General features: G+C 48.6%; 1 protein-coding gene across 1 annotated transcript; it reads left to right on the forward strand.

The window, feature by feature from the left end:
- Positions 1-913: 913 nt before the first annotated feature.
- On the forward strand, positions 914-22,848 carry LOC124266767 (vitelline envelope sperm lysin receptor-like). The gene is made up of 10 exons (XM_046701559.1): positions 914-1,009; positions 2,584-2,629; positions 10,000-10,042; positions 11,424-11,608; positions 11,851-12,005; positions 13,238-13,386; positions 20,342-20,423; positions 21,129-21,282; positions 21,733-21,799; positions 22,690-22,848. Exons 2-10 carry the CDS (start codon positions 2,591-2,593, stop codon positions 22,785-22,787), a joined length of 972 nt encoding a protein of 323 aa, XP_046557515.1. The 5' UTR covers positions 914-1,009; positions 2,584-2,590; the 3' UTR covers positions 22,788-22,848.
- Positions 22,849-23,141: the final 293 nt, after the last annotated feature.

Here is a 23,141-nt window from a genome sequence, read left to right on the forward strand (position 1 = left end):
TGGTAAACAAAAAGTCTGTTATGAACATTCCATTGTACATTGAGTGAGTGAGTTTAGTTTTATGCCGCTTTTGGCATTATTACTGCAATATCACAGCGGGGACACCAGAAATATGATTCACACATTCTACCCATGTGGGGAATCGAACCCGGGTCTTTGGAGTAACGAGCGAAGGATGTAACCACTAGGCTACCCCACCGCCTCTCCATTGTACAATTTGGACTATATCGTAAGCATGTATATTAATCGAATGTCGGTTTCTGTTTTTCACAATCATAGAGGTATACGTAAATTAACCAAGCCAAATGTTTCGTCTGAAAATAAATATGGCAATTTCTATAGCAATTTACAAAATGTATAGAAGACATGTTCCAATTATCATACTATTTAACTGTATAAAAATAAATGTTTCTAACTGTTCGTGCATAGTTAGGGTATCCGGGTCCACGTGCACCCAGCAGGGACACAAGTTTTCAAAATGGGAAAAATGTAGCTGAAATATAGCAAATTAAGACACAAACTTTAATATTCTTGGACTCTGCTATCAACAATTCATCCATGTTAAGGACCCGTGAAGATCCGGGGTAGAACAGGTCTTCAGCAACCTATGCTTGTCACAAAAGGCGACTGTGCTTGTCGTAAGAGGCGACTAACGGGATCGGGTGGTCAAGCTCGCTGACTTGGTTGACACATGTCATCGGTTCCCGCAGATCGATGCTCATGCTGTTGATCACTGGATTTTCTGGTCCAGACTCGATTATTTACAGACCACCGCCATATGGCTCGAATATTGCTGAGTGTGGCGTAAAACTAAACTCACTCACTCATTCATGTTAAGAAATAACTGGTCTATTTGTCCAGAGAACGAAACACCGAGAACAGTTCATGTTACGGAATCACCAAAACGCACCAAATCCGTAATTTCACGAGGTTTGCGTTTCTCCCTTTACGTAACTCCGTAACTCTCGGAGACAGTTGACAAAGAAACCGTCTTGGTGAGAGCATAACGGTAAGAGAACACTGAATTAAACTAAAATAACTCTAGTCCTATAGTGGTAGGCAGGTTACAAATACCTCCCAGTTCTTAATACTCGGTTGTTGCATGTCGCCGTATCCCAAACGAGAAAAGTCTTGCTCATGAGATCTGTTGCCAGATTGTCTGGTCAACACTTCAATATTTATAGACCACCGCGTAAAGCTGGAAAACTGTTGTGTGTGGCGCTCAGAAACCAACATATACTACCCATCAAAAGTTTAGACTCACTTAAAGCAATCACGATATGTTATGTACATACATATGGTTACATCTAAGATGAATTTCTCCAGTAACCAACTGCAAACCTTATGCAGATGAATTGCACGAGGATCATGCATCAAATTGCTTTAAAACGTGCAAATATCGTGCATGTGAACAGATGCGTTTGGGGTAAAGTTTCGTTAAGAATTCACCAATTTTCACTGTTTCATCATTTATTGAACTCGTGACAATCTTACCGGACCCTGACGTCCGGTAATTCCGCGTACCTAAGCACATCGATCGCAACACGGCAACTAACGTCTCTTATTTTGTGGTTTACGTGACTAAACATGCAGGTGTGCATCATATTTACCTAGAAATATAAGTTTTATTGACGACTAAGATTCTAACGGTGCGTTATGCCATACTGTTGACCTTACCGGCGTTCTGACGACATCGCTTGCTGTCCGGTAATTCTGCGCAGCAACTGATGCGCATAACATCCAGCTGGAGATCCGTATGGAAGCGTATTAGGGCCAGATTATTTTAAAAATCACTTCATCAATGTAAGGAAGAGTTTCATATTAAATCAAATTATGAAGAAAAAGGTTTAAAAGTTTGAAGTAAACGAATTTTCATAAAACTGTCAATGTATTTGTCAGTTACTGTTATTTACTTGCCTTTAGTGATTAAAAGCCAGTCCCTTGTAGAAATGTCCCGATTTCAAGCATAAATGTGGTAGCAGACTATGTTTACCTTCGATACGGAAGTAAGCTATTGCAGCTGCGCGGAATTACCGGACTCGCTTGTTAATGTCCGGTTACATATGAACTAAGGTCAAGCTTTTAACTCGCACTGTTCATTCTCAGATAACAGCAACTGGTTTCGATCGTGAAAACATGACCGGTTGACTATCCCAGACAATATGTTGAAATGGAAATAAACCGAAAAACTTGCATCAGTTTATTTTTGCATCTTGCTTTTTAATGTTATGTTTATCTAATTATGATGCAGAATCATGTAACGTATGTTATCCTTTCACTTTTGTTATTGAGGCGGCGATATTTCGGAGGGGAACAATTGATGCACTGCATCAATGTACACTTTATTGCACTGATAACAGCCTATGCCATTTAAACTTGGTGACCGAAATCTTGTCGAGACTTTCTTTCCCCTCCACGACGCATGCACCAGACTCGTGCATGTACATGCATGTAAACCCCATGCATGTAAACCCCATGCATTCCGTATCCTTACCGATGCTTTAGCAATGCAATACATGAGCGGACATCCCATCCTGGAACCTATTCACAGAAGCAAGTTATTACCATGAATGTCTGTTGCAGGTGAACGATGACTGCATGCATTGTCTTGATGGTGTTCGGCTTGATGGTCAGTATTTACTTAAGCTCATGCTTTTACATATCTGTGTGAGAAACCCATGTGCGGTGTCAAAAATGTCAAACAATTCCTGTCCATGCTTAGGTTTGACAGGCGCTGGGATTTGAGAGACGGACTGTTTTCAGCCATTGCCTCCAAAGGTTACTTTTTCGTCTTAAGCTTCCGAAAGTCTATAGTCCGTTTTACTCCATTTGAGACCGATGAATTGCTCACTAACACAAAATCTAATAATTGCAACAAAACCAAATTTTGCAGTCGCATGAAATCCACAGACCAACTCTGCATTGTCTCATAATTTTGACACCCGAATAAAAAAGTTGTTTAACAAACGATCATTATTTTGTTGTCGCTTTTCGCTATTTGTAACGAAGGGGGACCACTTGCTGGTAGAACAGCCAGGTAATCAGCAAGCGTGTGCAGTGAAATTTCAATTTCACTCGTACAACTCGCACACCTGGCTGTTCTACTAACCAGTGGTCCTCCCTCGTAAGAAACAGCGAAACGTAAGCCAAGAATTGATCTGACATTTGGGAGAAGTCTAAGCACATGTCCTGTTGGTCTTGTATCAATTTGTAAAAATTGTGTTCGACATTAGCTTGACCACTACCTCACGTGTTGGACAATGTCCACTCCTTTTGGTGGACAGTACCATTTAACAATGAAACCACCCGAATTAACAATCGTGGTTTCCAAAACCTTCATACATTACTGTTTAAAGGCACATGGTCACACATGTTTCACAATATTTTGGCCTATGTTATATATATGTAAGGGGCATATGCTCTCACTTTAGCTTCCTATTGATGCAATAAAAACTTATTATACCGAACGACTTGCCTGAAGTGGTTTCAGTCATAAGTTTTGAGTAGGATATTCGTAAAGAGCGCCCCAAAGGACATAACTCGATGGGGTTCGCTTGAAATATGCGGCCGGTAGAGGGCGCGAGAGTCGATTTAATGCAACGTTGCATTAATTCATTCGAACCTTTTAATTTGATATTGTAATCTAAATACGTATTCTTCTTCCTAGAGATCGTCCTTGGGGTACATATTATGCATTTTCCACGCTGAAAATGTCCTGTGACAGTTGTATCAATGTTTTTGAATAAAAATATTGTACAATAAATAAACTTTTTTATTTATTATGCGGCCCCCACCTCGTGGAGTTACCTCCCGTTGCGCATGCGCACCAACTGGGTAATCACCTAGGCCCGTATCATCATTCCTTCTGCTGTCACTCGTGTGTAGACGTGTAATGTGTAGAGCAGCGCTGTACTCTTCAAATAGAGAACTCAAGAGAACTATGTCTGAGACGACACCACCTGTATGTATGGTCTTTATTTGTCGTTGAAAGGAACAGTAAAGCTTCGCGGTCGGTTGTTTCATAATTGTGACTTTGTATTAATTATTTTACGCTCACTTTCCCGTGGTTTAAGCACATGTTGCTCTGCCATGGCGGGAAGTTTAGCGTGCCACGTGGTTGTAATATTGCGTATTGAACCAACTATTTCTTCCAGTGGTAGCCTTCACGTATTTTTCAATGTTTTCTACGTGTATCTTAGCTGCTGGTCCGCTGTTAGCTACATGCTTGCGTGTTTGCTTTCAGGCCTTTTCCTCCTGTTCGGTCTGTGGGCAAAGCATACCCAGGGCCGACCGCCATGATAAATGCATCGTGTGCTTGGAGAAAACTGACCATATCTCAGAAACCTGTGAGATTTGCATGGGTTTTTCCCCCCGGGCCCAGAAGAGAAGGGCGGCGGATTTTCTCTTCTATAGAGAGATGTGTGAGGCGGGAGGGGAACTGACCGAGGTCCCCCCGTCCAAAGCGAAAAAGCCTCGCAGTAAAGGCAAAAAGTCGCGAAGCCAGTCGCCTTCTCCCGCTCCTAGTAGCGGTTTTGATATGTCTATCATTACTCAGTTATTCCAGCAGCACGTGGACTCGGTGAAGTCCCTTGTTCATGAGTCGGTTTCGAGGGCTACGGCAGGAGTTCCTCGCCCACTCTGGGCAGGGGGCGGAGAGTCTGGGGGTGGGATCGCCGAGCCCGGCTCGATCCCTCAGCCTTGAGGCGTCTGTAGATCCGTTGCCTCTGGCTTCGGGTCCGGATGCCTTGGCTGCCCCGGAGGGGGAGGCTTCGCTCCCAGTCCCCCTCTCGGAGTTGGCGCAGGGGCCGTTGATGATTCCTGGGGTTCCGATCCCTGCGCCGTCCCGCCCCATGAGAGCGGAGGCACCAGTTCTGCCTGGTCTGCCTCCAGCGTCTCGGGACCGGCGTCCGTTCGTGATGGCAGGTGCTGACGTGGGGCGCTCTGTCTGCTCCTCCCTCTCTTCTGTGCCTGGTGCTAGGCCGCCCACCGGGTTGGGGTTTGGGTCCTCTTTGCGAGGAGACCCAGCCTCGGACTCGGGCTCGGGCGCCGAGTCCATGGATACTGGGGAGGTTGAGGAGCAGGAGGGTGCCTTCCGTTTTTCGTCGGCTTTGCGGGAGGTCCGGCAACGCATTGCCGAGTTCCTACCCCAGGCCGCTGTGCCTGCCAGCTGCTCGGACTCGTCTGAGTTCCACCTGCCAGGCGAGGCGTTTGCCCCTCGGCAGCCTACGCAGACGCTGCTCCGTATTCTACCGTCGTTGGTCCAGGACGTGGTCGATCCCCTCCTGTCTGGGTCTCGCCTCCGTTTCGACTTGCCTGAGCTTGTCAGGAGGTACCAGCTTGGGGAGGATTCCCTGTTCGCTGTTCCAATGGTGGATGAGTGCGTGTTTACTTCGGTCACCTTGGGGGGAGGCTCGGCTTCCTCTGGAGCAGCTCTGGCTGCTCGGCAAGGGCGTTTAACACCACCGTTTGCCCTCGAGGGCGCCCCCCTGCAGCATGCGTACCGGACCTACGAGGAGGCCTACCGGAACGCTATGCAGCAGGTGCGGGTCGTGGTCCATGAGGCCTACCTCTCCTCGATCCAGAGGTTGGCCCTGGAGGCGGAGGGGCATGCTGGAGACGTATCTCCGCATGTCGTGCTACTCCGTCAGTTACCCAAAGTCCAGGCACACCTCGCGCGTGACTCCTTGCGGTGAGCTGCGTCGACGGTGATGTGCGCAGTCATGGGGATGCGCAAGCTGTGGCTGTCAACGTCTCGGTACTCGGCAGCTACACAGCAGACCTTGCTGGCCCTTCCCTACCGTCTGGGAGCGACGCTGTATCCTGGGGCACAGCAGGTCATACGGGAGGCTGCCGCTGCAGCTACCTCCTTCAAGGATTCTAAGGCCTTGTTGGAGCACCCGCGGGCTTCTCGCCCCCGCGCTCCCGATCCACCTTCCTCCGCCATGGTGCAGCCTACACCCGAGTCCGCTGGCTGGCTTCGGCCGCTTGGCAGGGGTAGGCGGAGGAACCGGTCCACCAAGGGTAAGGGCAAAGAGCAGTCCTCTTCCCCTAGCTCCCAGCCTTTTCGCGGGCGCGGGAGGTCTGCCCCGACCTCCCGTTAACCCATCAGGCTGTAGACCCAGCCGTGTGTCACTCCCAGTCAGCTCCGCTACTCGGGACCACTCACGCGCTCTTACCCAACGTCCCAGTGGGAGGCCGCCTCTCTCTATTCCTGCCGGTGTGGGAGAAGGCTACAAACAACACTTGGGTGCTGTCCACCGTCAGTGTCGGCCATCTACCACTGTGGAAGCGAGGTCCGCCAGACTTCACCGGCATACGCCGCACTCCGGTGCCGTCATGTCAGGCAAGGGCGGACATATTGCGCGACGAAGTCCAGGCTTTGCTGGACAAGTCCGCAATCGAGCGCCTACCACCGGGAGAGGAACCGGCGGGATTTTACTCCACGTACTTCCTCGTCCCGAAGAAAGACGGCGGGTTCCGTCCCATTCCCAACCTCAAGGGGTTGAATCGCATGCTCGAAGTTCCATCCTTCAAGATGGAGACACTGCGCTCGGTGATCTCCTCTGTTCAGCCTGGCGATTGGCTCACGTCAATCGACCTCAAGGATGCGTATCTGCATGTGCCCATACATCCATCGTTCAAGCAGTACCTTCGGTTCTCTTACGACGGGATGTGTTACCAATTCACGGTGCTCCCCTTCGGCATATTCACTGCCCCAAGGGTGTTCACCAAGCTCATGTTAGTGCCGGCTACCCTCGCTCGCAAGGAAGGCGTTGTTACCCTTACCTCGACTGGTTGCTCGGAGCACTAACACAGCCAGCGAGCCTAGATGCTACTCACACGGTGATAGACATTCTAGTTCGACTGGGGTGGATCATCAACCTCAAGAAATCCGACCTGGTACCCACCCAGGACTTGGTTTTTCTCAGGGCGAGGTTCCAAACACACAAGGATCTCGTTTCCTTGTCGCCCGACCGGGTCACTAGAGTACAGGAGATGGTGTCTTCGTTCCTCTCCCAGCCCCAGGCACCAGCACGGACTTGGCTCAGTCTACTGGGCCATATGGCGGCGATGATCTCTGTAGTGTGGTGGGCGCGGTTGAGGATGCGCCCTATACAGTAAGCTTTGGCGAGTCGGTGGGCTCACTCGGAGGACCTGGAGCAGAGTCTCAGTCCCCGGGTGGTTGACACCTCACCTTCAGTGGTGGACCAATGTCGGGAATCTCACCAGGGGATCCCCTTGGAAATCCCGACGCCAGCTCTTACAGTTCAGACCGATGCGTCCCTCACGGGCTGGGTGGGGTGTTCTTGGCAGTCTGTCGGTGTCCAGACTCTGGTCCGAAGCCGAAGCCCACCTTCACATCAACGTGTTGGAACTGAGAGCTGTGCGGTTGGTTTTCGAGCGCTTCCGAGAGCATGTCCAGGGCCAGGTGGTTCGTATTCAGTTGGACAACCAGACCAACTGTGTCGTACATCCTGAAGCAAGGCGGCACGGTGTCCCAAGCGCTCCTCCGGGAGACATGGGACTTTCTCCTCTGGTGCGACCAGTGCGATTGTCAGGTACTCCCTGCTTATCTCCCGGGGCTGGAGAACGTGCGAGCAGACGCTCTCTCTCGCCGGATCCTGGCCCCGCACGAGTGGATGCTCGACAGGCAGATGTTCGGAGTTATCTCCCAGTTGTACGGGTCGTTCCAGCTGGATCTGTTTGCGTCCGGCGGGACGAATCAGACACCCGTGTTCTGCTCTCGAATACCGGACCCGAGGGCGTTGGCTGCCGACGCCTTCATGCTGGATTGGACGGGCAAAGTGCTCTGGGCGTTCCCTCCGTTGCCACTCATTCCCCGTGTCCTTTCACAGCTGTCCACCCAGCCAGCTCGGCTGCTTGTGCTACTGGCACCGCTTTGGCCGTCACAGAGCTGGTTTCCGGTAATTCTCAGGTTTCTGCCTCAGCCTCCTGTTCTATTACCTTTACGACCGGACATTCTCACTCAGAACGGAGCGCCCCACCCCAATCCAAGGATTCAATGGGTGGCTTGGTCTCTCAGGTCTAGCCTCGAGGCACGCGGAATTCCTGCAGCAGTTACAGACACAATTCTGGCTTCGAGGCGGGATTCGACAAACGTTCAGTATGAGGATAGGTGGTCCCGCTATGCGCGCTGGTGTTCAGTTAGGGGGATTGCAGATCCCTTTTCTGCTGATTTAGTCCGAGTATTGGAGTTTTTGCAAGCCCGTTTGGAAGAAGGCCTGGCGGCTTCGACCATTCGTGGCTACTCCACCACTATTTCCACTTTTCACACCCCTGTCGATGGTGCTCTTCTGGGGCAGCACCCTCTCGTACAGCGTTTTTAGCTGGCGCGGATCGGGTTCGACCTGCTGTCAGGCGAACCAGCCCACCTTGGGATTTGTCAATTGTGCTCGATTGGCTGTCCGGTCCCACTTTCTCACACCTATCGGCTATTTCCATTCAGTTGTAAACTTGGAAGGCTGTTTTTCTGGTGGCGGTAACATCTGGGCGTAGGGTCGGCGATTTACATGCTATGTCGTCCGACCCGGCGCTGACTGTGTTTCACACTGATCGTGTCAGTATTCGCCTCCCGGATAACTACCGCCCGAAGGTCGATCACACTTTCCATGTGACAGCTCCTATCGAACTTCCCACTCTTACCCAGCCTTCCACATCGGGGACCTCTGCAACGAGCACTCACCCGTTGGATGTCCGTAAGACTCTCAAGGTCTATATCAAACGAACACAGGGAATCCGTACGGGTACCCAGCTGTTCTGTTGTTACGGTGGCGGGAAGGCTGGTGTGCCGGCGAGCAAGCAGACTTTGTCTCGCTGGCTAGTTTCGTGTATTTGTGCTGCTTATCAGGCTAAGGGCAAGCCTCCCCCTGAGGGGTTGAAGGCTCACTCGGTCAGGGCAGTAGCCGCATCAAAAGCTTTTGCATCGGCACTCCCCATTGAAGAGATCTGCTCTGCCGCTATTTGGAGCCGGCCTAGCACGTTTATTCGGCATTATCAGCTCGATACGCATTCCCGTAATCGTGCGAGCTTTGGCCGTTCTGTTCTCTCCAGTGGACAGTGTCCTGCCACCCTGACCGAGTGAGTCTTGGTTCATTGGTTTTTGTTGACGCTGCTGTTCAATACTGAGTTTTATTGACATATCCGCTTCTGGGAGCTAAATAACCTCATTTCGATCCTCTACAGAGTATTTAGGTCGGTTGTGAGCGTTTTGACATTCCCCCCCTACGGTGCTCACTAATCGACACAAGGTGGGTGGGGCTTTGTTTACCTCTGAGGTCGTCTTTAAGTACAATCCTCCCTGTCAGTTCTCCTTCCACAATGCCACTCGCGGAAGCGAAAACTGGGACATGTGACAGGTGAGTGTTATGGCGTCTGTTACATTATTCAATTGACGATAGCTATTTGTATGTTCTTGGACAGAATTCCCTCCTCCCTGGCCTCCGGTCTTTGGGAGTCTGTGTTTATGCATAATATGTACCCCAAGGACGATCTCTATGAAAAGAATTTACCAAACCTGAAGAGGTTTTCAATTCTTCGAAGAGAGTCGTCCTTGGGGTAGGGCCTCCCGCCTCCCCGCAATTCTGTTCACTGATTTATTCAGCAGAAGGAATGATGATACGGGCCTAGGTGATTACCCAGTTGGTGCGCATGCGCAACGGGAGGTAACTCCACGAGGTGGGGGCCGTATAATAAATAAAAAAGTTTATTTATTGTACAATATTTTTATTCAAAAACATTGATACAACTGTCACAGGACATTTTCAGCGTGGAAAATGCATAATATGTACCCCAAGGACGACTCTCTTCGAAAGATTGAAAACCTCTTCAGGTTTGGTTAAATTTATTTTTAACATATTATATGGTAGCTTCCCTGAGGAGGGCTGACAGTTAGTATTGAGAGAAATGCATCAAGTATTTTAGAGCAGTTTGGTGTGACATTGTGCCTTTAAGTGCAAGACACTATGTCTATTCCCACAGGTGTTGGTCAGGGCTCCTGCTCCGCCTGGCTATGTGTTCGACAGTAAGTACTTCCTTTCGCTAAAAACCTTTTAGCTCGGGCCAAAGACCTGTTACAATCCCAGCAATGTACACTGAACAATTTCAGCCCATATTAGTGTGAAATAGCTGAAAGTACAGTACGCAAAGAGAATTTGAGGGTGTTGCACGCATGTTGTAACATCTCGATTGTACGTTGTATTCTTTTACTTTATGCATATTCATGCTGTACGCATTTCCAACCATTGCTTCGTTTTGTGGCGGTGGGGTAGCCCAGTGGTTACAGCGTTCGCTCGTCACGCCGAAGACCCGGGTGGTTCTGGTGTCCCCGCCGTAATATTACTGTAATATCGCTAAAAGCGGCGTAAAACCCAACTCACTCGTGAAGGTGATCGGACTTGGATGGTGCTTGTCATCGTATCACATTCTCATCGTGTCCATTATTGTTTGATATATCGTAAGACCCGTGAAGATCAAGGTTAGAATTGGTCTTCAGCAACCCATGCTTGTCGTAAGAGGTGACTAACTGGATCGTGTAGTCAGGTTCCATGAGTTGGTTACCACATGCTATCGTATCGTATGCTGCCGCCATGTAGCTGGAATATTGTAGAGTGCGGCGGTAAACAACAAACAACATAATATATCATAACTTGTACATTTGGTACTTTCTTCTCGACTGTGTCGCTTTCCTATTACCATTAATATTACTGAAACATTATTCAAAGCATGTCCCGAGCTCCATAGAGGGGACCCCTGAAGATCCGGGTAGAATAGGTCTTCAACCCATGCTTGCCACAAAAGGCGACTATGCTTGTCGTAAGAGGCGACTAACAGGATCGGGTGGTCAGGCTCGCTGACTTGGTTCACACATGTCATCGGTTCCTAATTGCGTAGATTGATGCTCATGCTGTTGATCTGTGGATTATTTACAGACAGCTGCCATATAGCTGGAATATTGCCTAGTGCGGCGTAAAACTAAACTCACTCACTCACTCCATAGAGGGAAGACGTATTTGTTAATTAAGTACAGGAGACGGCTTTTTGACAAAGACAACGCACTAAAGCCATCCTACAAAATGTTTAACCTTGCCACATATCGTCATTAGTGAGGTAGCCAAGTGGTTAAAGGGTTCGCTCGTCACGCCGAAGACACGAGTTCGATTCATCACATGGGTCCAATGTGTGAAGCCCATTTATGGTGTCCCCAGCTGTTGTTACCGGAATATTTAAAACGTTAAACAATACTCGCTGACACCATATTCATTTGGCCGACGATGCATCATGCATCATGTCGTGTGTGTCGTGTGTCGTGTGTCGTTCGTCGTGTCGTGCGTCGTGCGTCGTGCGTCATGCGTCATGCGTCATGCGTCATGCGTCGTGCGTCATGTGTTGTGTTATGACTTCAGTTTCTCCTGAATGTGGAACTGATGGTGTCTCTGATGGTTTCGTCACTATAATGACCGACACCGGGATGGAAGCAAAGGCAATCTGTGCGGGAGGAAAGGAGGTTATCTTCAGCACCGAGGATTTTGTCTTCTTTGGGCTGCCAATATCGTATCCGGGCAAGGGGTCGTCGCCTTGCGTGTTTGCGGTTTGTATCCATATGTTGAGAACGTGAAGATCCGGGTTAGGATTGATCTTCGTCAGAAATTGTAATAAGAATGTCAATAAATGACAGTCAAGAACATTATTCAGATAATTTTGTCTCAAGTTTTGGGGTTTTTTCCCGACCGACCGACCGACCGACCGACCAACCCATGTTCAGAATTTGGTGGCTACACATGAAAAAAAAGTATGACCTAGTGTAATGTATGTTGAAACGCATTTCCTCAGAAAAAGCCAAAGGCCAAGGTGTTCACGGTGGAGATCCATGTCTCATTTGGGGAAGCAGGCCAGCGTCTCCACTCCCCGGAAGATGAGTTTAAACTGTCGTGTTCCTTCCAGCCTGAGGGGGAGAAGGGAAGTGAACCTCTCCAAATCGCCCCACCGTAAGTCAGACAGACAATTCATACTGTTTCTCATACTACCCATCAAAAGTTTAGACTCACTTAAAGCACTCACTATATTTTATGTGATTATATATGGTTATATCGAAGATGAATGTCTCCATTAACTTGGTGGAACCAACTGTAAACTTTATGCAGATGAATTGCACGAAGATCGTTCCTCAAATTGCTGAAAAGCATGTGCAAATATCGTGCATGTGAACAGTTACGTTTTGGTGTGAAGTTTTAAGAATAAGCCCATTTTCACGGAGTTTCATGTCTTAAAACACATGACAAAAACCTTTCAACGTTACGAGTTTGTTTTACAATACATCAGTTCATGTGTAAACAGTACCTTTAAACAGTATGAGATTTTGCAAAATCTAGATCAGTTGACTGAAGTAAGTGCCCACATTTACACTAGTGAGTCTAAACTTTTGATGGGGAGTATATATCCAAACCCTGGCGGCAGAAAGGATAAGGTATGATTTATTGTGTGTGAACCAACGTGTTAGTAAACCCGAAGTGCTTTAAGGTTTAAGACGGTTTGAGGGGTTATGGCACATTTTAAAATTAAAAAAAATGTTTACTTTCCTGTTAAACCGGATTTGTGATGGCAGGAGGCTGTGAGCTGTTTTTGCAAGTCATGTTTTCCGAAACTGGAAGTGAAGTCATGTAAGTGGTATACTAGTAAAGTGTGTGACGGGCGCCACTGGTCTCTTCCACAGACCGAACAGCAAAGATCCAGGTTAAAATTGGTCTTCAGCAACCCATGCTTGTCGGAGGCGACTGATGGGATCGGGGTGGTCACGTTCGCTGACTTGGTTGACACATCATCGAATCCACTTAAGTAGATCGATGGTGGTAATGTTGATCATTGGATTGTCTGGTCCAGACTCGATTATTTACAGACCGCCGCCATACAGCTGGAATATTGCTGAGTGCAGCGTAAAACAACCAAACTAACACCTCGGGTGATCAGTTTTGCCGAGATTGTTGCAGGTCATCGTACCCCAATTACGTAGATCAATGCTTGTGATGTGTGGCTCTGACGCCAGTATTAACGGACTGATGTCGTGTACCTGAAATATTGCTGATTGCAGCATTAAACAAACTTTTCAAATGGGACATGGTTAGACTTTTATCCGAGGTTCATCAGGACGGTCGCGGTGTAAAAAGGAGCATGATCTGGACTAGTGATGGAGAATGAAATTCAGTTTCTGAATTCCTTTCAGAGTTAGCGCTCCGGTGGTGCTTCAAGGCAATAAACCGCCTAAAAGCAAGTCACACATCAAAGTGGTCATGGTAGACGTGCTAGGCAGATCCCTCTCAGGGGTTCCCATCGCTGCGGGCAAGACGGTGAGGCTCAAAGCCATGAGTTTGAGTAAGTACAGACCCGTGAAGATCCGGGTTAGAATTGATCTTCAGCAACCCATGCTTGTAAGAAGCGACCAAAGGGATCAGGTGGTCAGGCTCGCTGAGTTGGTTGACACGTCATCGTATCCCAGTTGCATAGATCGATGTTCATGATGTTGATCGCAGCATTGTCTGGTCCAGACTCAATTATTTACAGACCGATGCCATACAGTTGGAATATTGCTAAAACTAAACTCACTAAGTACAAGCAAGTATTTCGTAAAACCATTGCCTTTTATCCAACTTACCCCAGCTAATGATGGTAATGAAGATGTTGAGTACTTTGTAGTGGACATCAGTGGAGTGATCGTGGGGAATCTCCAGTCGAGATGAATGCACAATACCATTTTGAAAGTGGTCAAATGTAACACATTCGAGATGCTATCTGACACTGACAATTTATGTAATCACTACAGTCCGTTTGAGACAAAATTACACCGATGAATTGCAATCTAACAAAAAAACAAATAGACATAAAATAATCAAACCAATGCGGACTGCAATAAAAACAGACAAACTCTAGAAAGAAAATTGGATACTTTTTGTCACAAAATAAAAAAGTTTAAGAAACTGTCATTTATTTATTTCCAAGTTGTTACAAGGGCGCAGTGGCAACTAAAGGAACAGCGAGAGAAGCACGTGCATTAGTGACGTCAGACATGTGATTACTGTTGATTGACAAAGTGAGAAAATGAAAGTCTAATTTACAAAGTCTATCATTTCAAGGATGAAAATGACGGGGTGACCCAAGTATGCAATTACTATAGTCTGTTTGCAGTGAAAACGTACCGATGATTCTTTTTCATAGAGATCATCCTTGGGGTACATATTATGCATTTTCCGGGCTGAAAATGTCCTGTGACAGTTGTATCAATGTTTTTTAATAAAAATATTGTACAATAAATAAAAATCTTTTTGTATTAATTATTTTACGCAAACTTTCCCGTGGTTAACGCACGTGTTGCTATTCCATGGCGGGAAGTTTAGCGTGCCACGTGGTTGTAATATTGCGTTTTAACCAAGTATTTCTTCCCGTGGTAGCATTCACGTAATTTTCAATGTTTTGTACGTGTATATTATGCTGCTGGTCCGCTGTTAGCTACATGCTTGTGTGTTTGCTTTCAGGCGTTTCCCGGTTGTACTGTCCGCGGGCAAAGTATTCCCCGTGCAGACCGTCATGATAAGTGTCTAGTTTGCCTTAAATAAGGCGGCCATAACCCTGACACGTGCGAGATATGTATGGGCTTCTCCCCCCCCGCGCCCAGAAGAGGCGGGCTGCAGACTTTCTCTTCTATAGGGAAATGCGAGAGGCGGGAGGGGAACTGACCCAGGTCCCCCCCCCGTCTAAAGCTAAAAAGCTAAAAAACAAAAGGCAAAAAGGCTAAATCGCACAGTCAGGTGCCTTCAACTGCTCCTAGCGGCTTTGACATGTCTCTAATCACGCAATTATTCCAGCAGCACATGGACTCCGTTAAGTCCCTTGTTCACGAGTTGGTTGGAGGTCTCCGCCAGGAGTTCCTCGCCCACTTGGAGCAGGGGGCGGAGAGTCTGGGGGGTGGGATCGCCGACCCCGGCTCGATCCCTCGTCCTGGAGGCATCTGTTGATCCATTGTTGGGTCCGTTGAGGATTCCTGGAGTTCCAGTCCCTGCCTCATCCCGCCCCATGAGAGCGGAGGAACCAGTTTTGCCTGGTCTTCCTCCTGCGTCTCGGGACTGGAGTTCGAGCGTGGTGTCGGGCACTGAAGCAGGGCGCTGCTTCGGTTCTTCCCTTCCCTCTGTGTCTGGTGCTAGGCCGGGGGTTCGGGTCCTCTTCACGAGGAGACCCAGCCTCGGACTCGGGCTCGGGCGCCAAGTCCATGGACATTGGGGGTCGAGAAATCGGAGGGTGCCTTCCGTTTCTCGACGGCTCTGAGGGAAGTCCGGCAACGCATTGCCGAGTACATTCCCCAGGCCGCGGTGCCTACCAGCCGCTCGGATTCGACTGAGTTCCGCTTACCAGGCGAGTCGTTTGCCCCTAGGTAACCCACCCAGACGCTGCTCCGCATTCTACCGTCCTTAGTGCAGGACGTGGTGGATCCCCTCTTGGCTGGGTCACGCCTCTGCTTTGACTTGCCAGAGCTTGTCAGGAGGTACCAGCTGGGGGAAGATTCCCTGTTCTTCGTGCCAGTGGTCGACGAATGTGTGTTCACTTCGGTCGCCCTGGGGGGAGGCTAGGCTTCCGGAGCAGCTCTGGCTGCAAGGCAAGGGCGTTTCACGCCACCTTTTGCCCTTTCGGGCGCCCCCCTGCAGCATGCTTACCAGACCTATGAGGAGGTGTACCGGAACGCTATGCAGCAGGTGCGGGTGGTGGTCCACGAGGCCTACCTCTCCTCGATTCAGAGGTCGGCCCTGGAGGCGGAGGGGCCCGCTGGAGACGTTTCTCCGCATGTCGTTCTCCTCCGTCAACTTTCCGAAGTGCAGACCCACCTCGCGCGCGACTCCTTATGGTCGGCCGCGTCGACGGTGATGTGCGCAGTCATGGGGATGCGCAAGCTGTGGCTGTCAACGTCGCGGTACTCGGCAGCTACACAGCAGACCTTGCTGGCCCTCCCCTACCGTCTGGGAGCGACGTTTCCTGGGGCACAGCAGGTCATCCGGGAGGCTGCCGCTACAGCTACCTCCTTCAAGGACTCCAAGGCCTTGTTGGAGCAACCGCGGTCTTCTCCCCCCAACAGTCTTCTCGCTCCCGCGCTCCCGTTCTGGCTTCCTCCTCCGGGGTGCGGCCTACACCCGAGTCTGCTGGCTGGCTTTGGCCGCTAGGCAGGGGTAGGCGGAGGAGCCGTCCCGCAAAGGGTAAGGGCAAAGAGCAGTCCTCTTCGGCTGGCTCCCAGCCTTTTCGCGGGCACGGGAGGTCCTGACCTCCTGTTAACCCAACAGGCTGTAGACGTGTCAATCCCTCTCAGCTCCGCTACTCGGGACCACTCACGCACTCTTACCCAACGTCCCAGTGGGAGGCCGCCTCTCTATTCCTGCCGGAGTGGGAGACGGCTACAAGCAACACTTGGGTGCTGTCCACCGTCAGTGTCGGCCATCTACCACTGTGGAAGCGAGGTCCGCCCGACTTCACCGGCATACGCCACACTCCGGTGCCGTCATGTCAGGCAAGGGCGGACATACTGCGCTACGAAGTCCAGGCTTTGCTGGACAAGTCCGCTATCGAGCGCATACCACCGGGCGAGGAACCGGCGGGATTTTACTCCATGTACTTCCTCGTTCCGAAGAAAGACGGGTTCCGTCCCATTCCCAACCTCAAGGGGTTGAATCGCATGCTAGAGGTTCCATCCTTCAAGATGGAGACACTGCGCTCGGTGATCTCCTCTGTTCAGCCCGGCGATTGGCTCATGTCAATCGACCTAAAGGATGCGTATCTGCATGTGCCTATACATCCATCGTTCAAGCAGTACCTTCGGTTCTCTTACGACGGGATGTGTTACCAATTCACGGTGCTCCCCTTCGGCATATCCACTGCCCCCAGGGTGTTCACAAAGCTCACATCAACGTGTTGGAACTGAGAGCTGTGCGGTTGGTTTTCGAGCGCTTCCGAGAGCATGTCCAGGACCAGGTGGTTTGTCTTCAGTTGGACAACCAGACGGCCATGTCGTACGTCCTGAAGCAAGGCGGCACGGTGTCCCGAGCGCTCCTTCGGGAGACATGGGACTTTCTCCTCTGGTGCGACCAGTGCGATTGTCAGGTACTCCGTTTATCTCCGGGGCTGGAGAACGTGCGAGCAGACACTCTCTCTCGCCGGATCCTGGCCCCGCACGAGTGGATGCTCGACCGGCAGATATTCAGTTATCTCCCAGTTGTACGGGTCGTTCCAGCTGGATCTGTTTGCGTCCGGCGGGACGAATCAGACACCCGTGTTCTGCTCTCGAATACTGGACCCGAGGGCGTTGGCTGCCAACGCCTTCCTGCTGGATTGGACGGGCAAAGTGCTCTGGGCGTTCATTCCCCGTGTCCTTTCACAGCTGTCCACCCAGCCAGCTCGGCTGCTTGTGCTACTGGCACCGCTTTGGCCGTCACACAGTGGTTTCCGGTAATTCTCAGGTTTCTGGCTCAGTCTCCTGTTCTATTACCTTTGCGACCGGACATTCTCACTCAGAACGGCGCGCCACACCCCAATCCAAGGATTCAGTGGGTGGCTTGGCCTCTGTCAGGTCTAGCCTCGAAGCACGCGGAATTCCTGCAGCAGTTACAGACACAATTCTAGCTTCGAGGCGGGATTCGACAAACGTTCAGTATGAGGATAGGTGGTCCCGCTATGCGCGCTGGTGTTCAGTTAGGGGGATTGCAGATCCCTTTTCTGCTGATTTAGTCCGAGTATTGGAGTTTTTGCAAGCTCGTTTGGAAGAAGGCCTGGCGGCTTCGACCATTCGTGGCTACTCCACCACTATTTCCACTTTTCACACCCCTGTCGATGGTGCTCTTCTGGGGCAGCACCCTCTTGTACAGAGCTTTTTAGCTGGCGCGGATCGGGTTCGACCTGCTGTCAGGCGAACCAGCCCACCTTGGGATTTGTCAATTGTGCTCGATTGGCAGTCCGGTCCTACGTTCTCACGTCTATCGGCTATTTCCATTCAGTTGTAAACTTGGAAGGCTGTTTTTCTGGTGGCGGTAACATCTGGGCGTAGGGTTGGCGACTTACATGCTATGTCGTCCGACCCGGCGCTGACTGTGTTCACACTGATCGTGTCAGTATTCGCCTCCCGGATACCTACCGCCCGAAGGTCGATCACACTTTCCATGTGACAGCTCCTATCGAACTTCCTACTCTTACCCAGCCTTCCACATCGGGGACCTCACCTATGAGCACTCACCCGTTGGATGTCCGTAAGACTCTCAAGGTCTATATCAAACGAACACAGGGGATCCGTACGGGTACCCATCTGTTCTGCTGTTACGGTGGCGGGAAGGCTCGGGTGCTGGCGAGCAAGCAGACTGTCTCGCTGGCTCGTCTCGGTCATTTGTGCTGCGTATCAGGCTAAGGGCAAGCCTCCCCCTGAAGGGTTGAAGGGTCACTCCGTCAGGGCAGTAGCCACGTCAAAAGCTTTTGCATCGGCACTCCCCATTGAAGAGATCTGCTCTGCCGCTATTTGGAGCCGGCCTAGCACGTTTATTCGGCATTATCAGCTCGATACACATTCCCGTAATCGTGCGAGCTTTGGCAGTTCTGTTCTCTCCAGTGGACAGTGTCCTGCCACCCTGACCGAGTGAGTCTTGGTTCATTGGTTTTGTTGACGCTGCTGTTCAATATTGTGTTTTATTGACATGTCCCCTGTTGGGTGTATGACCTTTCGATCCTCTACGGAGACTATGGTCGGTCGTGAGCGTTTATTCCCCCCCTACGGTGCTCTCTAATCGACCACAAGGTGGGTGGGGTTTGTTTACATTCGCAACATGTGCGAATTCTTATGCTTACCTGCGAGGTTGTCTATGAGTACATTTCCTCCCTGTCGGTTACCCTCCCATAATGCCTCTCGCGGAAGCGCAAACCGGGACATGTGACAGGTGAGTGATTATGGCGCATCTTGCATTATTCTTAACGATCGCTATTTGTGTGTGCCTTGACAGAATTCCCTCCTCCCTGGCCTCCGGTCTTTGAGAGTCTGTGTTTATGCATAATATGTACCCCAAGGACGATCTCTATGAAAAAGAATTAACCAAACCTGAAGAGGTTTTCAATTCTTTGAAGATAGTCGTCCTTGGGGTAGGGCCTCCCGATTCCCCGCAATTCTGTTCACTGATTTATTCAGCAGAAGGAATGATGATACGGGCCTAGGTGCTTACCCAGTTGGTGCGCATGCGCAACGGGAGGTAACTCCACGAGGTGGGGGCCGTATAATAAATAAGATTTTTATTTATTGTACAATACTTTTATTAAACATTGATACAACTGTCACAGGACATTTTCAGCCCGGAAAATGCATAATATGTACCCCAAGGAAGACTCTCTTCAAAGAATTGAAAACCTCTTCAGGTTGGGTTAAATTTCACTCTAAACAAAAAAGTAAATCGAATAAAGTGAAATTAAGATTACGAATCCTCATAATTGTACTTTGCCAATTGAACATTCAAATCTTAGAATTTTATTCAACTTAGGATAAAGGGTTGTTTAACAAACAATCATAGATTCAAATCGCTATTAATGGTTTGTATTACAAGGGGGTATGCACATTAAATGAAACACGGAGAACAAGTAGGGTTCGTCTAAGGTACTGCTCATCACGTGCATTTGTTTCACTGTTCCAACTACTGCGCTTACCCCCTCATAATACAAAGCAATAATATCGATTTGAATCTGATAGTTCGTTTAACTACTTTTATCCTAAGTTAAATAGAATTCTGAGATTTAAATGATCATTTGGCAAGGTCAAATTATGAGGATTCGCAATCTTAATTTCACTTAATATGATTTACTTTTGTTTAGAGTGAAATTCATCGGTACGTTTTCACTGCAAACAGACTAAGTACAGCGCACTGCCTGTGCAGCTGGGGTACGTGTCATGTCGCCAGCTCAAAAGTTGAGAACCCGTTAACGCACGTGCATCTCTTTTCGCGCTGTTCCTTTAGTTGCCAATGCGCCCTTGTAGCAAACTGGGAAAACGCACAAATAAATGAGTTTCTTAAACGTTTTTATTTTTGTGACAAAAATTATGCATTTTTTCTAGAGTTGGTATGTTTTAATTGCAGTCCGCGTTGGTTTGATTCTTTTATGTCTATTTGTTTTGTGTTAGATTGCAATTCATCGGTATCATTTTGTCTCAAACGGACTAACTTCTTGATAGCCATTAAATGTAATAAAGAGGATTCGGAAAACTACTGATTGGTCCCAGAGTCCAATAATATTGCAGGAACATAAGAAACCGGCTGAAAACTACTTTCAGCTGCTGGCGACAAAGGAATCCAGCCAGTATCTTGTAACGCCGTTGATTCCAAAGGAAACAAATTGTCGATGCTACGAGATGGGTAAGTAAGTTTTGAGATCGGCTGAAGACAAATACAATTTCATGAAGTCCCTTTATCTGTCAACCTTATATCCCAAGCAACGTTTATCGGTGGTATTTGAATGGACATCGTCACTCCGTCCATGCCCCGTGCTTCCGTGCACGATGTTTCCTGATATCTTGAAATTCGTACAATGTTTCACTAAATTGGTACATACATAGGTCAAGTGGTGAGCTGTTCTTTTGACTTCCATTGTAACAACTCTTGAAATTACAATTCCAGGAGACGTCAATGACTTTCTCCCCTTAAATTATACTTGGATTTCCAACCTACAAACCAAATTCAATTTTGAAAACATTTGTAGTGTATTTACTTGGTCGTAAAGTTGGAATATTACTGAGTGGGCTCAAAATTCAAACGATTTTGGAATAAAAATGCTGCATAATTGCACCACTGCCTAAAACTAAGACCCGTGAATATCCGTGTTAGAATAGGCCTTCAGCAACCCATGCTTTTAAGAGGCAACTAATGGGTCGGGTGGTCAGAATAGCTGACTTGGTTGACACATGTCATAGTATCCCTACTGCGTAGATCGATGCTCATTCTGTTGATAACTGGACTGTCTGGTCCGGACTCGATTATTTAATGACCGCCGCCATATAGCTGGAATATCTGAGGTGCTATCGGCAACCAAACCGCAGCAATCTCCCTATCCCTGTATTTCAGATGCGGCGATGGAATGGTTATCCCCAAGAACAAAGGGTTTAAAACCAAGGGAACGGCGTCCCTCAGCCATTTCTTTCGCCTCTTTACCATCAACGGTGATCCAGGACTTCGATTTGAGTGCAAAGTTTTAGTTTGTTCAACAGAATGCGACGGGGTAAGTTGTTGTTTTTATGTCCGGTTATCGGCTATCGCTGTGGCGTGAGAAAGTCTAGACCTCACAACATATTAATGAAGTTTCTCATGTCGGTTACAATGAAATGTTTGCAATTGTGGATAATCGTAATTTCACACCTTTCGGATTGCTTTGAAATGTCGAAAAAAAAATCGAAAACTAAACTTATTTAAAACGAGAGTTTGTTTTTCGAAAGTGGCATTAGTCTTTCGTAGTGACCCACAGTGCCGGATTTGAATGAAGGCACCAAACAGAAACGTCCAGACTTCACTGGTATGCAAGAGAACTTCCGTACAAAATTAATGAAAAGATGGTTACGTCACTTCCGGAATGAAACTACTGTAGGGAAGGTGCATTAACAGTGGCTAACATGGCTGTTTAGCAAAACGTGATTGGTGTTGCGGCACGTCATGACATTTGTTCAATTTTCAGTTTACGTGTGCCAAGGAAAGTTCAGGCCGAAAACGGAGAGGATTTGCAGTATTGACAAGACTGAAAAGTAACTTCCGCCAAAATTCGCACCCGTGAAGATCCGGGTTAGAATTGATCTTCAGCAACCCATGCCTGTCGTAAGAGGCGACTAACGGGATCGGGTGGTCAGGCTCGCTGACTTGGCACATGTCATTGTATCCCAATTGCTTATATTGATGCTCATGCTGTTGATCACTGGATTGTCTGGACCAGACTCGATTATTTACAGACCGCCGCCATGTAGCTGGAATATTGTTGAGTGCGGCGTAACACTAAAATCACTCCCTCAACACTCTCCCTTTACCGTCAGCTGGAAGGGCTGACTAAGTCTGAGGAGGCGCGGGGTAGCCCAGTGGTTGAAGCGTTCGTTCGTCACGCCGAAGACCCGGATACGACAGCGAATGTGTTAAACCCATTTCTGGTATCCCCCGCCCTGACATTGCTGGAATATTGCAAAAAGCAGCGTAAAACCATACTCAGTTCAAAATAAAAGTGCTATAACTGAAATATTAAAGTGTCGTGAGACAATACCGTTTAAAAAATATTAAATTGCATTTAACCAAGTACACGGATGAAAGAATATATTGGCCGAACCAGAGATCAAAGGTTACAATGCGTCCTACATGTGCTGTTGGTTTCACCAAAGACACAAACATCCAGGGGCGGTCGGGTAACCCAGTGGTTAAAGCGCTCGCTCGTCACGCTGAAGGCCCGGGTTCGATTCCCACAGGGGCACAATGTGTGAAGTCCATTTATGATATCCCCCTGTCGTGATATTGCTGGAATTTTGCAAAAAGCGGCGTAAAACTTAACTCACTCACTATAAACATCCACATTACTTTTGGCTTTTTTTCCTCTCATAAAGCTAAAATTCAGACAATTGAAACCTTTATGTCCGAGTTAAACCTGCTTTTGCAGAGTCGCCGGTGATGCAGTGGATGCGGGGGACTCTGGGCGTGTCGGAGGCTTACAAGCTGACCCACAGCGTCTTCGGGGAGTCCCAGAGTAGGCGATGATCGACGCCACCTGATTTTAAAGTTTTTATCTGGTGGTTGTCTTAATAAAGAAACACATCGATATTTAGTTGGGGTTGTTTTTCTAAAGTTTTCAGTCACGGACGGACCGTGAACTGTATTTGGTAGCTGACTGAAGACTTGATTTTCGTTCTACAATTACAATGGCGTCCGACCGCCTCCGTGGTGTAGTGGTTAGAGCGTCCGCCCGGAGTGCGGAAGGTCGCGGGTTCGATCCCCGACTGCGTCATACCAAAAGACGTTAAAATATGGTACTTGTTGGTCCCTGCCTGGCGCTCGGCATTAATTGGTACAACAAGGACTGGTCGGCTCGGAGTCAGTATAATGTGTCTGAGT

Source organism: Haliotis rubra, unplaced genomic scaffold (genome assembly GCF_003918875.1).
Source record: "Haliotis rubra isolate DU_JTF1 unplaced genomic scaffold, ASM391887v1 Scf128, whole genome shotgun sequence".
In the NCBI taxonomy this organism is placed as follows: Eukaryota; Metazoa; Mollusca; class Gastropoda; order Lepetellida; family Haliotidae; genus Haliotis; species Haliotis rubra.